This window comes from Tarenaya hassleriana, unplaced genomic scaffold (genome assembly GCF_000463585.1).
Source record: "Tarenaya hassleriana unplaced genomic scaffold, ASM46358v1 Cleome4, whole genome shotgun sequence".
Lineage (NCBI taxonomy): Eukaryota > Viridiplantae > Streptophyta > Magnoliopsida > Brassicales > Cleomaceae > Tarenaya > Tarenaya hassleriana.
Window position 1 is genome coordinate 4,240,983 of NW_010966881.1, and position 12,755 is coordinate 4,253,737.

At 38.7% G+C, this 12,755-nt stretch overlaps 3 protein-coding genes across 3 annotated transcripts; 2 read left to right on the forward strand and 1 right to left on the reverse strand.

The window, feature by feature from the left end:
- The first annotated feature begins 223 nt into the window (after positions 1 to 223).
- LOC104823919 lies at positions 224 to 1,556 on the forward strand. The gene has a single exon (XM_010555714.2). The coding sequence runs from the start codon at positions 521 to 523 to the stop codon at positions 1,070 to 1,072; it is 552 nt and encodes a 183-aa protein (XP_010554016.1). The 5' UTR covers positions 224 to 520; the 3' UTR covers positions 1,073 to 1,556.
- A 4,036-nt stretch (positions 1,557 to 5,592) lies between these two features.
- On the forward strand, positions 5,593 to 8,576 carry LOC104823920 (xyloglucan glycosyltransferase 4). The gene is made up of 4 exons (XM_010555715.1): positions 5,593 to 6,531; positions 6,734 to 7,042; positions 7,157 to 7,561; positions 7,757 to 8,576. Exons 1-4 carry the CDS (start codon positions 5,896 to 5,898, stop codon positions 8,396 to 8,398), a joined length of 1,992 nt encoding a protein of 663 aa, XP_010554017.1. The 5' UTR covers positions 5,593 to 5,895; the 3' UTR covers positions 8,399 to 8,576.
- Positions 8,577 to 10,611: 2,035 nt separating this feature from the next.
- Positions 10,612 to 12,747, reverse strand: LOC104823921 (protein CREG1). Its single transcript, XM_010555716.2, has 6 exons — positions 12,492 to 12,747; positions 12,021 to 12,056; positions 11,465 to 11,663; positions 11,256 to 11,334; positions 11,061 to 11,178; positions 10,612 to 10,830 (listed from the first exon to the last, which is right to left on the reverse strand). The coding sequence occupies exons 1-6, from the start codon at positions 12,656 to 12,658 to the stop codon at positions 10,806 to 10,808; spliced, it is 624 nt and encodes a 207-aa protein (XP_010554018.1). The 5' UTR covers positions 12,659 to 12,747; the 3' UTR covers positions 10,612 to 10,805.
- Positions 12,748 to 12,755: the final 8 nt, after the last annotated feature.

Here is a 12,755-nt window from a genome sequence, read left to right on the forward strand (position 1 = left end):
AAAATTTAGAATCCATTCACCTAAATTATTGGACTTATATCACCACCTACGTAGGAATGAATTCTGATATATCAATTTCAAGAAATCCAAAATTAATTCTGGAAAATCTTCATTAAATATAATTTAAGAAATCCAAAATTAGAGAGAATCAAAATCCGGATTATTTTAAAGCGTAATCTAAAAATATTAATATTCATTGTTTAGATTTTTCTGTTCATTTCGGTGATTTTGGCCATTTCGCTTTCCCTTTTTCAGCGTTCGGCGTTACACTTCCTCCCTCCTCTCGATTCAGCTCTGCATTTTTCTTTCCTTTCCTCGCTGTTTCTTCCCCGACTGATTCACCACGAAATCTTACTTGGGTCGCCCCCAATTTCACGTTTTTCCCCGTCTCCCATCCTCTAGGGTTCTTGCAATTCGCCAAGCAAACGCTTTTCCTCATCTGGGTAACTCCCAGATCTCTGTCTCCGATCTTGCGTCGTTCTTGATTTCTTCCCACGATTTTTGATTTCTGGGCAATCAGATGTCGGGAGGCTACGCAATCGAGCTGTACTTCGACCCGGCGCTCGAGAACCAGGTCCTGAAAGCTTGGAACGTCTTCGCCCGCCGACAAATCAGCACGAAACTGATCGACACCGAGTCTCGCCCTCACATAACCCTCTTCTCGACCGCCGTCGTCGATTCATCGAAGCTCGAATCCGTCATCAAGGTCTTCGCTTCGAAGCAGGAACCCCTCTCGCTCTCGTTCTCCTCCATCGGCAGCTTCCCTTGCGACAACAACGTGCTGTTCCTCTCGCCGACACCGTCTCTTTCGCTGCTTCAGTTGCAGGCTCAGCTATGCGACGCGATGAGGAAAGAAGGTGTCGAGATTAGCGAGGAATATCGCGCCGATTCATGGATTCCATTCTGTCCCGTGGCTCTGGAAGTGCCGAAGACGCGAATGGCGGAGGCATTCTCGGTGTTGAGGGATTTGAAGCTCCCCGTCAATGGGTACAGCATGGAAATTGGTCTGGTTGAGTTGTCTCCTGTTCGTGAAGTCTTCTCGTTTGCTCTCGGTAACACTTTGGAGTCTTGATGATTTAGCTGTTTGTTTCCAAATCTTGACGAAATAGATAGTGTTCACTTGTATTCAGATTGATTGATGGTTGGTGTTAATTCTCCCGGTAGAATGTTCTTGCTACTATGCAACGATGGATTTCTAAGGAATAGTTGAAGAATTGCATATTGATCCATATCCATATCTTTCTGTTCAAGATTTCTCGAGGTAATTATTCTTTGGGGAAAGATAAGAACTCGGATCTTGTTGTGTGGTGAGACTGAGCATTCTTAGCAATATAGCATGTCTGCTAGTGTGCTAAGTAGCAGTGCCTTTGAGGAATGTATCTTCATCACCGAGGTTTTCTCGGTATATTGGTGAAGTATTGTAGAGTTCATTTGCAGCCTATTGTCCGTAAGTTTTCTCTTTGCCGGTTTAGCTTGTTCGAAGTCTTTGATGGAGTGAACTTATTGGGCACAGAATGTAAAGATATTGTAATTGAAGTCATCTGCCTTCTTTCAAATTCTAATCTTTTGTAGTTGAAGGCTCTTCGGGCCAGTTTCTGTTCCAAAATTGCTTGTTTCCTGGTGCAGGAAATGGCCTTTTTGTTTAGAGGGCATCTGTATTGCTACCAGAGGGATTGATCCATATGTCAATTTGTTACTTTGATCGATTACAAATGGATACCAGATAGTAATTGATGCTACTCTGGTTTCGAGACTATTTCGAAGCCATTGATCCATAGAGTTGAAAATCCTGTGCTTCATTCTTCATTCTTCATTCATGTCTTTGCGTGAGCACAGAAACCTCGACGCCATTCTTTTGTTCAGGTGTTGCAGGCTGCGTTCTTACCATTCATCATGCTAGATGCAGGCTGCAATAGAAACTTGAATGGACGAGGCTTTTCATTGGAACGTTTGTATGTTCATATCATCACTAAATCATCTGTTTTCTGCGTTTGAAGTTTTAAGTGAGAGCGTCAGCTAGCTCAGGATGGGATCAACTCTCTGGAATCTTTATGGATCCTGTTCCTTGGACCCTAAGCGATAGGGCTAACGTCCAAAATCTGAATCCACACATGAAAACTATGACCACAAAACAAAGCCCTAGTTTCTGAAGTGATGATGCTTCAACAGTGGTTCTCTTCGATGGTCGGGTAATTTTGGGTATCCGATCCCGAATTCGCGTTTCTCGGATTCCGGGGGTCGGAATCTGTTGCTCTGTTGGCCGGGCACCCGAGCCATGACCGGCAGAGGCGAGGGGCGAGTGGTGAACCTCGCCTCACCTTTCTTTTTATTTTTCTTTCTTCAAAATCTCCAGCTCTCGCCCACTCGACCCCTCACGGTGTCGTCTCGTCATCTTCGCCCCTCATCCCCTCTTTGACATTTCCTCGCCCTTATCTGCAGATACCGTTAATCATGCCATCAAAATCCGAACTTTAAAAAAAAAAAAACTAAATTTTTATCGTGTGAAGTTGAAAACCCATAGATTCAATTCAAATCTGCATATAAAGATTTTAACTTTATTTCTGGTTCCTGGACTTATGGTTGAACACAGGTTTCATTTTGAACCGTAATATATATGAATATATGCATGTGTGTGTGTGTGTGTGTTCATGTCCATTTCACATGATATTTTACACATACACATTACAAGATAACATGGGTAGAGAAGTCTGTCGGCTGGCATTTTGCTTAGGATAGGTTTGAAGCCTTTAATTGACATGACTTTCTCCGGTCAGGCATGTTTTTAGTTACATCTTACACTTTATTTTACGTATTTTGTATGATATTATCCGTATATTTATCATTTGTTTTTGTCATTTTGACCCAATTAACAATTTTAATCTTTTAATCTACACAAAAAAGTATAAGAGGGTTATACCCATCTTCCCCATTTCTTTTTTTTTTCAATGAACACAGAGAAAATTTTATCACGCCATTAAATTCAGAAGATGTATTGTGTTGTAAACTAAAAAAAATGCAGAAATTATATCCATAAAACTGCGATATCGACCATTCGATCTTATCTTCGTTGATTAAATATCGAGAGAGAGAAATAGTCCAAATACATTTGGGAGATATAAGAGAGAGAGGGAACGGTTTAAGTGATAAATTGTGTAATCTCAATTCAATTATAATGTTTGTACATGTTAGTTGTGCATTGAATTGCATGTAGAGGCAAATATAGACATAATGTGATGGATAAACTCACAAAAAAAAACGTAGATGGACGACAACTACAACAATAATAGATTTATATAAAAAAAAAAAGATATTTTATGCAAAATCTAACCAATAAATGCAGGTCCACTTGATGTTGGAGGAGAGATAAATCCTTATAGTCGTTGAACACGAATGAATAATAATTAATTAGAAGCATAATTGTACTCTCAAATCCCAATTACAAAAACCTAAAAAAAAAACTGAAATCTTTTAAAAATTATTATTATACAAATTGGAGAGGAAACCAGGTCACATGGACCATGGCCCAAATGGGAGGGTAAGCAAAGCACATGTGACAATGCCTATGAATCAACAAAGGCTAAGGTTGGTATAGGGCATGCATACATATACATATATGCACATACATATACATATATCATATATGTGTGTTTAATAGGCATGTTCACTTGGCTTTATATATATATATATATATATCTCTTCACTATTTTCTTGAGTCTCCATTGCATGGTTGATAGGACACACTCATATCCATCATCCATCCACATGAACTTTTGGATGACCCATACTATATATATGCTCCTTTACAAAACCGTGAAAATCCAAAAAGAACACAATTCTTTATCTTTTTTATGATCACAAAAACATTTTTAGTACTCAATAAATGTAGACGATGTAATAATAAATAATGTGTGATAAATAAGAAACACACAAACATCTTATATCCATTCATTCTAAATATCGAAAAAAATATATCAAATAATCAATCCAAAAAAAACTATATTATTTTTTTTTTGTAAAAAAAAACTAAATTATTTCTTTTTTATTAGTTTGTTTCTTTCTCAATATTCCGAATATTCTCCTGAATCATACTATAAGATTCAACTTTGGTGAAGTTGATTATTTTTTAACTAAAACATGATTTGTTTATCAAGATATATAAATAATATGTAGAAGATTATGGTAACGTTATGGTAATTTTCTAAAATATTCTTTTGGGTAAAAGAATATCAATTGGTCAAAAATAAAAATTAATTATCAAAATATTTTTTTTATAAAACTCTCGGATGATTCGGTTGAACACCTCATATAAAACTCTAGAGATATAGGGATGTTCCTAGTGACATATTTGTTGAAACTAACTAAAACCATACATATATACACACACACACACACACACACACACGAGATCCAGCATTTACATGTTTAATATCCAAAGTAACATGCAAATCAACCAAATATAAAAAAAAATCCAAACTTTTTTATGATAATTATGACCAAATCAAATCCAAAATTTAAATGCAGAAATTATCTATAAATATCAGAATATTTATATCTCCATTAAAAAAAACTCACAAAAAAAGGTAAACATGAAGAAAATCAATTCAATATTTTTTGTGTCACAACGAATAAAATTAATTATTAAAATCATAAGATCGATTAACTAAAAGAATTAGATAATCATCTAATTATTATTTTTTGGTCACAATGAATGAAAATTTATAATAATTATTTAAAACAATAGTTTAATGTACGAGATTTGATCTGCCACCGGGCTGGACCAAGTTGTCATCCGTCAGTTTTCCATACCCAACCCAATCATCGGAATCGGTTTGTCCTTTCTTGGGAACATCTTATTTCAATTTGAATTTTTTTTACACAATTTGGAATATGATTTTTTCATTTTGTATTTATACAAATGGACATTTGCCAATCTTTGAATAGTATTCTCTCCGTTTCACAATAATAGTTATTTTTGTTGTCTACATAAATGTCGTTCTCATTTAAATAGGTAATTTTATAAAATAATTTCTAATTTTACCTTTTATTAAAACTACTACAATTCTAATAATTTTTTAACAATAAGGTAGGTTTTACTATTAAATCTATATTAAATAAGGATATAGAATACTTTTTTTATATTTTCTTAAAAAGTGTGAAAAAACTCTAAAACGATAATTATTTAGAAACGGAGACAGTAGATTTTTCTGTTTGATTTCTAAATTATGTATTTTTTTTCCCATGAATTTATATACTTTTTTCGGTATGTTTTTTATGAAAAATATCAATTTATGAAATCTTGGGGCTGTGAGAACTATGAAGTGAGAAGATTCTCTGTTTAGTTATGGATGAACCCTCCTTGAAAATATTAGATTCTCTTAAGTTGACTTTAATCATGAAATTTGAAATCTAATCACATGGTTTGTGTTCACAAATTCATAATTATATCAATGAGTTGGATTTTCAAACTCACAATACATTAAAACATTTAAACATAAAAAAAAAATCTAGGCTTTTTTCCCTTAAAAACGGAAAAGGAAAAAGAAAATTCAAGAAAGGAGTCTCCCTCTCTTCTCTCCTCTTTATTTCTTTATTACCAGGTTTTCTCTACACCATATGATACTCGTCTCTCTCTCTCTCTCTCTCTCTCTCAAGTTTCAGTCAACTACAATAGCGTATCTCAGGATACTGTTCTGTTCATTATTTGGTCTGACAAAAGATCCAGTTCTTTACGGAAACTACATGAAACAGTGACATTTCCTTCAATTCAATTTCATCTTTGTAATGAGAAACAAGTCGTAGATCCAAAATCCAACTTCCACCCATTTCTCATCTCCCCCATATTTGATTCGGGCATCGGTTGTTTTCCCCATTCTTTATAGTTTCCCCCCTCAGATCATGGCCCCGAATACAGTAGCGGTGACAATGGAGAAGCCAGAAAACTTCTCTCTGATAGAGATCAACGGCTCAGATTCATCCTTGTTCCCCGACAAGCGAAAATCTATCAGCCCCAAACAGTTCTCCTGGTTTCTCCTTCTCAAAGCCCACAGAGTTGTTTCATGCCTCTCATGGCTGTTCGGTTCTGTCAAGAAACGCGTTGCCTTGTTCGACAGTAACCTTAACGAGGAAGAAGACCCAAAAAGCAGAGGAAAACAGATGTACAGATTCATAAAAGCCTGTCTGGTTATTTCCATCGTGGCTCTGGCCATAGAAGTCATCGCGCATTACAAGAAATGGAACTTGGATCTCATAAACAGACCCTCTTGGGAGGTTCGAGGATTGGTGGAGTGGTCTTACATGGCATGGCTTTCGTTTCGGGCAGATTACGTCGCTCCCATTGTGATCAGTCTCTCCAAGTTCTGCACTGTTCTGTTCTTGATCCAGTCTCTTGATCGGTTAGTTCTTTGCCTCGGTTGTTTCTGGATCAAGTGTAAGAAGATCAAGCCCAGAATTGACGATGATGTTCTGGATGTGGAAGACGGTTCGAATTTCCCGATGGTCCTTGTTCAGATTCCCATGTGCAACGAACGCGAGGTAACAACCAAAACCCTCTGCTCTCTGTTCGGGTTAGATTCAAGAGTTGTCAGAAAACAAAAAACTCAAAACACTGAACGGTTAATGAATAAACCGGAACAAGAATAGGAATTTTGCTTCGGTTTAGAGTTTGTTGAATTGAATAAACCGGATGATTCTTGTGCCAACAGGATCTTAACCGTTCTGTTCTTTATGTTTTCAGGTGTATGAGCAATCCATTGGTGCAGTTTCACAGCTAGATTGGCCAAAGGACAGAATCTTGATTCAAGTTCTGGACGATTCAGATGAACCAAATCTGCAGCTTCTGATCAAAGAAGAAGTCTCCGCTTGGCGGGAAAGAGGCGTAAACATAATTTACAGGCATCGTCTGATCAGAACAGGTTACAAAGCCGGGAATCTCAAGTCAGCAATGAGCTGCGATTACGTCAAAGACTACGAGTTCGTAGCCATCTTCGATGCCGATTTCCAGCCAAACCCTGATTTCCTCAAGCTCACTATCCCTCATTTCAAGGTAAAACACCAACTTAATCTGCATATCTTCTGGTTTTTGTTTGGTCTTTTAAGTAGATTTGTCGGATTCTACGCTTTAACAAGAAGATTAAGAACATGTTTTGTGTTCTTGAAGAGGAATCCAGAACTGGGTTTGGTCCAAGCACGATGGTCATTCGTGAACAAAGACGAAAACCTCCTCACGAGGCTCCAAAACATAAACCTCTGTTTCCACTTCGAGGTAGAACAGCAAGTGAACGGTCTGTTCCTCAACTTCTTCGGTTTCAATGGAACAGCAGGTGTCTGGAGGATCAAGGCTCTCGAAGAATCCGGCGGCTGGATGGAAAGGACGACGGTCGAGGACATGGATATCGCCGTGAGGGCTCATCTCAACGGTTGGAAATTCATCTACCTTAACGATGTTAGGGTTACCTGCGAATTGCCCGAGTCTTATGAAGCTTACAAGAAGCAGCAGCATCGGTGGCATTCCGGCCCTATGCAGCTTTTTAGGCTTTGCCTTCCTTCCATCATAACTTCCAAGGTAACGACTTTAGAACTTGACAAAAAAAAAACGAATTTCGGGTATACGGGCACTATATAAGATGAAATCGTGTTATAACGTGAGAAAAATCCGAAAAACGGGTTTAGAGATGACTCGAAAGTCGAACCGATATATATATATATGGAATATGGTTTGATCATCATTCTGATAGATAGGTTTGTTATTTGATTGCAGATATCGGTATGGAAGAAGACGAATCTGATCTTCCTCTTCTTCCTTCTGAGAAAGCTGATACTACCCTTCTACTCATTCACACTCTTCTGCATCATACTTCCATTGACAATGTTCATACCCGAAGCCGAGCTCCCCTTGTGGGTAATCTGCTACGTCCCCATTTTCATGTCTCTCCTCAACATCCTCCCCTCGCCGAGGTCCTTCCCTTTCTTAGTCCCTTACCTTCTCTTTGAAAACACCATGTCCATCACCAAGTTCAACGCCATGATCTCTGGCCTCTTCCAGCTCGGTTCGGCCTACGAGTGGGTCGTGACCAAGAAGACGGGAAGATCCTCAGAATCCGACCTTCTGGCCTTCGCTGATAAAGAGGAGAAGCTTCACAGGAGGCATTCGGAGTCGGGTCTGGAGCTTCTGAGCAAACTTAAGGAACAAGAAACGGGGAAAAGTATCGCTGGGGGGCCGGGGCAGAAGAAGAAGGGGAACAGGGTGTACAAGAAGGAACTGGGATTGGCGTTTCTGCTACTGACAGCGGCCGGGAGGAGCTTCTTGTCGGCTCATGGAGTTCACTTCTACTTCTTGTTGTTTCAGGGACTGTCTTTCTTGGTCGTAGGGTTGGACTTGATCGGCGAGCAGATGAGCTGAGATCATATTGTTGTCATTCGCTGTTATAGTTGATTTTTGATTCTTTTTGTAAGAACTGAATCTCCAGTTTCAGAAACACGGAGCTTGGATCTGTATACTTGTAAAAGTATATATATATATATATACATACACAATGTTGTTCCTTATACCAATAGATGGAAATAACTATAAGAATTCATGGATTGTCCTTTCGTTTTCCTTTCTCCTGAGATTTTTTCTCCCTCGTTTTCTCACCAGCCAAACAAGGTTGAACAAGGATGTTGCCGGAGCCATGCAGACCGCTACGTTACTAAACAAGATACAACGTAGACGTCAATGTTTCGATTCTCGGAAAGTTGATGAACCTTCACTCCTTTGCATATAGCTCTACAATTCTTCACTGTTATACATATATTTTACAAAGTCTTGCAGAATTTCCGTATACATATATAAGCATTCGAATAATATAATATATTTAATGTCACAATTACTGATGTCAATTTATAAATAAAATATATTGATTCTGCAAATAAATTAGAGGATAATCTTATAATTTAATGTAATTGTAATTTGATAATTAGGTTTAATAAATCCAACAATGTTTTCGCAAATACATGTAAAAATTAACAATAAAATTAGAAAACTCAATAAAATGTTTCTATGGGTATCCAAATTATGAAAAAAATAACACCAACCACGTTTTTCTTATCATGACAATACGTTGGGGACCTCAAATTTCGAAACTAATTGTGAACAGATTAACCTAATCTCCCCCCCCCCAGGCTAATCCAAGATTTAGTGATTATCGAGATCAGGTTACATCGATTAAACACAACATTTTTTATTATAAAATACTATACAACAAATGGAAATAGTATTAAAATATGCTTGTGACACCAAGATAATTGTTTTTTTTGTCACGAATTATTAATATTAGAGTAAGTTATTGGAAAATGTGAATTATATTAATCTTGCTGTTCTTGACTTGTAAAAATAATGCAATCTGGATTACTCTGATAAAATGAAACCAGCACCAGGTCGGTACGTAATTAAATCTCCGATCCCCATGCAACGATTCGCGGTCTGGTCTGGTGGCGGTGTGGACGTGTGCGTACGTAAGCGCATGTGTAGTAGAACTCTCTAGATTACATATACATATATATATATATATGATATGTGAATAATTAATTTAAGAAAAATAAAGTACCAATGATATATGTATTTATATATTTGTAATGGCATTAAAGTGGGTAAAATACGTTTCACTATTTAAAGAGACAACCCCCTTGTTGTTTGAATCCCTCGATCGACAACAATATGTCTCAGTCTCACACAAAATCTCTTTTGCTGTTCTTCGCCACACTTTTCTTCTCACTCTCTTCGCTTGTAAGTCCCTTGTGTCACATTAGTATTTTACAATATGTTTGTTACTATCCGTTCCATATAATATACCTATTAGTATCCTATAACAAAATTTATATCGTTCATGTATATGCATACATACATACATATATATATATATATGCGTGTGTGTACTTTCATAGATGGTGTTGGTTTAATTCTTCGCGGGCTGTGTTATGTGTGTGTATATAGGTTTATTCGGACCTGCAAGTGAAGAGACCACCACCTCCTCCTCTTCCGGTGGTCGTCAAACCACCGTCACCTCCGGTCAAACCACCGCAGCCACCGGTAATTCCATGGATTAGGACGGTAAAAGGTAAAACACCCGCCATGGGCATTTCTTTTTTTCTCTTTCGATCAAGTCTACTGACATGTCCTAACACACGTTTACTTACCGAGTAAGGTTATGTAACACATGCATGAAGAAATGATATGTATTTGCTGTGATTGGATAGATTGCAGACCGCTGTGTGAGTTCAGATGCAGCTCACATTCGAGACCAAACGTCTGCATCAGGGCTTGCACTGCCTGCTGTTTCAGGTGCAAGTGCGTGCCGCCCGGAACCCACGGAAACAGGGAGAAGTGCGGCAAGTGCTACGTCAGCATGACCACCCATGGGAAAAGACCCAAATGCCCTTGACCGCTGCGAGAGTTTCCGTTTCGGGGCTGGCAGAGTAGTTTCCTCGTGTGGTGCCGAGTTAATGTTTAAACGGCACGGAGTTTGTCCTTACAGCCTCGATAATAAATTGCATAATGAACTCGTTTCTGATATTTTTTTTGTACGATAAAAAAGAGTTTACATCAGAGATTTTGAGATTTCAGCAGTACGAAAATATCGTAACGAATCTGTTCATTTCATTTCTCGAACAGTATAATCCACCAAAGAACAGTCATTTACAGAACAACACACCGACCAAAGTGAACATACAATCAGTATACACCGATATACACTTGCACTGTATACATGCATGGCTTCTTACATGCTTCATCACACTGCCTAAGATTCTGAATCTTCTTCGTCGAGTTTTCACAGAGACGAGACGGGTTTGATTCTGTAAACCATGGAAGCAGCAAATGATGTAGAAAATGAAAAGGGCTGAATTTCGAAGACCCGGATTCAATTCAATCGGGCGTTTTTTTCTCATTATTCAATAATAATCGAAAGACGTTTACAGAGGCGAAACTAACAGGGATCTTTTATTGGGACACGATTAAGGTAAGAATCTGAATCTTAGTTTCGGTTTGATGTCGGGCTGTGTTCAATGATTGCATGGGTACTTACGGCTTTGCGTTGAGGTATTCTTGCACGGTGATGAGTTTAGGTCCGCCGTACCAGTTGAGCAGAAATATGTGGCAGATCTCGAGCTTGAAGAACTGGAAATCGTGACTCTTGGGCCAACCTGTTCAAGCAAGAATATCGAAACCGTGTAAAAAACGCGTACGGATAAGATGCACAATCAACGGAAATAACGGTTACCGATCATCTCCGGATGCTTTGCGAATAGTGCCTTCTCTGCAACTTTTGCTTCCTCCGACCCTTGTTTCAGTGGCAGCAACTGGTGTGGATTGGATCGTTAGGACAAAATCTAAGATTAAGAATTATCGTAACAAGACGATAAGCAGTTGCTAAGATTATCAGCGGAAGCCAACAATACAACCGCAGAAATATCGGTTTATGTAATGTACCTTTCCGGTGAGGGTCAGTTTCGCGCAAGTCGGGTCCATGGGATCCTTCGTGCACGTCCCGATGGGTTTCTCACTAATTGCGAGCGAGGCCCTCGGATCTTTTAGGGCGTTTCTTGCCGTTACATCGAGAGTTGTCAAGTAGAAGTAGGGTATACCGGTGCCTTTGCCCGGAATCCCGTCACTGAATGAAACGACGTTCCTGCAAAAAAAAAAGGCAAGCTGAAACTACGATAAACAAACAAAAACCATTGAAGAAACATTTTCGTAGATCTGATTGCCCGGGAAATCTCCCATTTCCAATCTCGCTAGGAGAGGCGAGAGGGAAGAGCAGAATCTGTTATTTCATGCTCTGGAAGCACAAGTACGAATGCTCCAAATGAAGAAGATCATGAATTTTAAAAGAAGAATGCGGTCAAAAGTCGAAAAGATTGGATAATACAACACCCGACATCCGTTTCTAGGACATGGAGACAGTCGTTTCAAGAACATCAAACTGGCAATTTCCTCATCAAACCAAGAACACACGCGTTAATTTATCAGGGGACAGAAACTTTACCCCCATGGAGCTCCTCTGAGATCGCCAGAGACAGTGCTGCAAAATTTGCGGAACACAAGATTCAAGTTAGGATTTGTTCAGTCTTGACAAAAATTGCAGAAGAGATCATTATGAACAACCAGGGGATATTAGCAATAATCTCATCAATTCCCTATCTCAAAATTCAGTAACTCCCTCGTAATAATCCCAGATATCGCTAATCATCATCCCAAAGGATTGAGCTTGATGAAGTGAATACATATAGCCATCGATTCTTTCTGCTTATGACAAATCAATCCGCTCAAATCCAGAAACTTTTACTGAAAATAGCCATCGATTCCACCTTAATGATCCAAACAGATATCTCATTCAAGAAATCATGAACCAAGAAAAACAAAAAGGGGGAGATCTGGGTCAGTTCAAATTGGTCCCATGAAGCCAAAATCAAACCAAAAGGAGAAAAGCCCGACAGGAGAAAATGGAAATTTGTACCTGAGAACGCCCCAGGTGTTCTCAGCGACCAACCACCGGGCACTTGCGACGACGTTCTTTCTGTCCGGTTTGGAGTTACTCAGAACCCGACCATAAGCCGAGGATTCTATGTACAACAGGAACACGACCACGGAGAAGACTGAACGAAGACGGATCCCGAATTCCATGCTTCGATTTGAGAGAGAGAAAAGAAATTGAAATGAATGAACAACCCCACAAAAAGTGTTGAGAACTTTTGTCAATTTCGAAATGGTCAATCGTAAG

Excerpts from the sequence above, each read along its gene's own strand:
- LOC104823919 (XM_010555714.2), top strand. The coding sequence starts at position 521 with ATGTCGGGAGGCTACGCAATCGAGCTGTACTTCGACCCGGCGCTCGAG.
- LOC104823920 (XM_010555715.1), top strand. The coding sequence starts at position 5,896 with ATGGCCCCGAATACAGTAGCGGTGACAATGGAGAAGCCAGAAAACTTC. Across the intron at positions 6,532-6,733 it reads CCATGTGCAACGAACGCGAG|GTGTATGAGCAATCCATTGG; the intron begins GTAACAACCAAA and ends TTATGTTTTCAG. Across the intron at positions 7,043-7,156 it reads TCACTATCCCTCATTTCAAG|AGGAATCCAGAACTGGGTTT; the intron begins GTAAAACACCAA and ends GTGTTCTTGAAG.
- LOC104823921 (XM_010555716.2), bottom strand. The coding sequence starts at position 12,658 with ATGGAATTCGGGATCCGTCTTCGTTCAGTCTTCTCCGTGGTCGTGTTC. Across the intron at positions 11,664-12,020 it reads CTCAGAGGAGCTCCATGGGG|GAACGTCGTTTCATTCAGTG; the intron begins GTAAAGTTTCTG and ends TTTTTTTTGCAG. Across the intron at positions 10,831-11,060 it reads GAATACCTCAACGCAAAGCC|AATCAAACCCGTCTCGTCTC; the intron begins GTAAGTACCCAT and ends CATGGTTTACAG.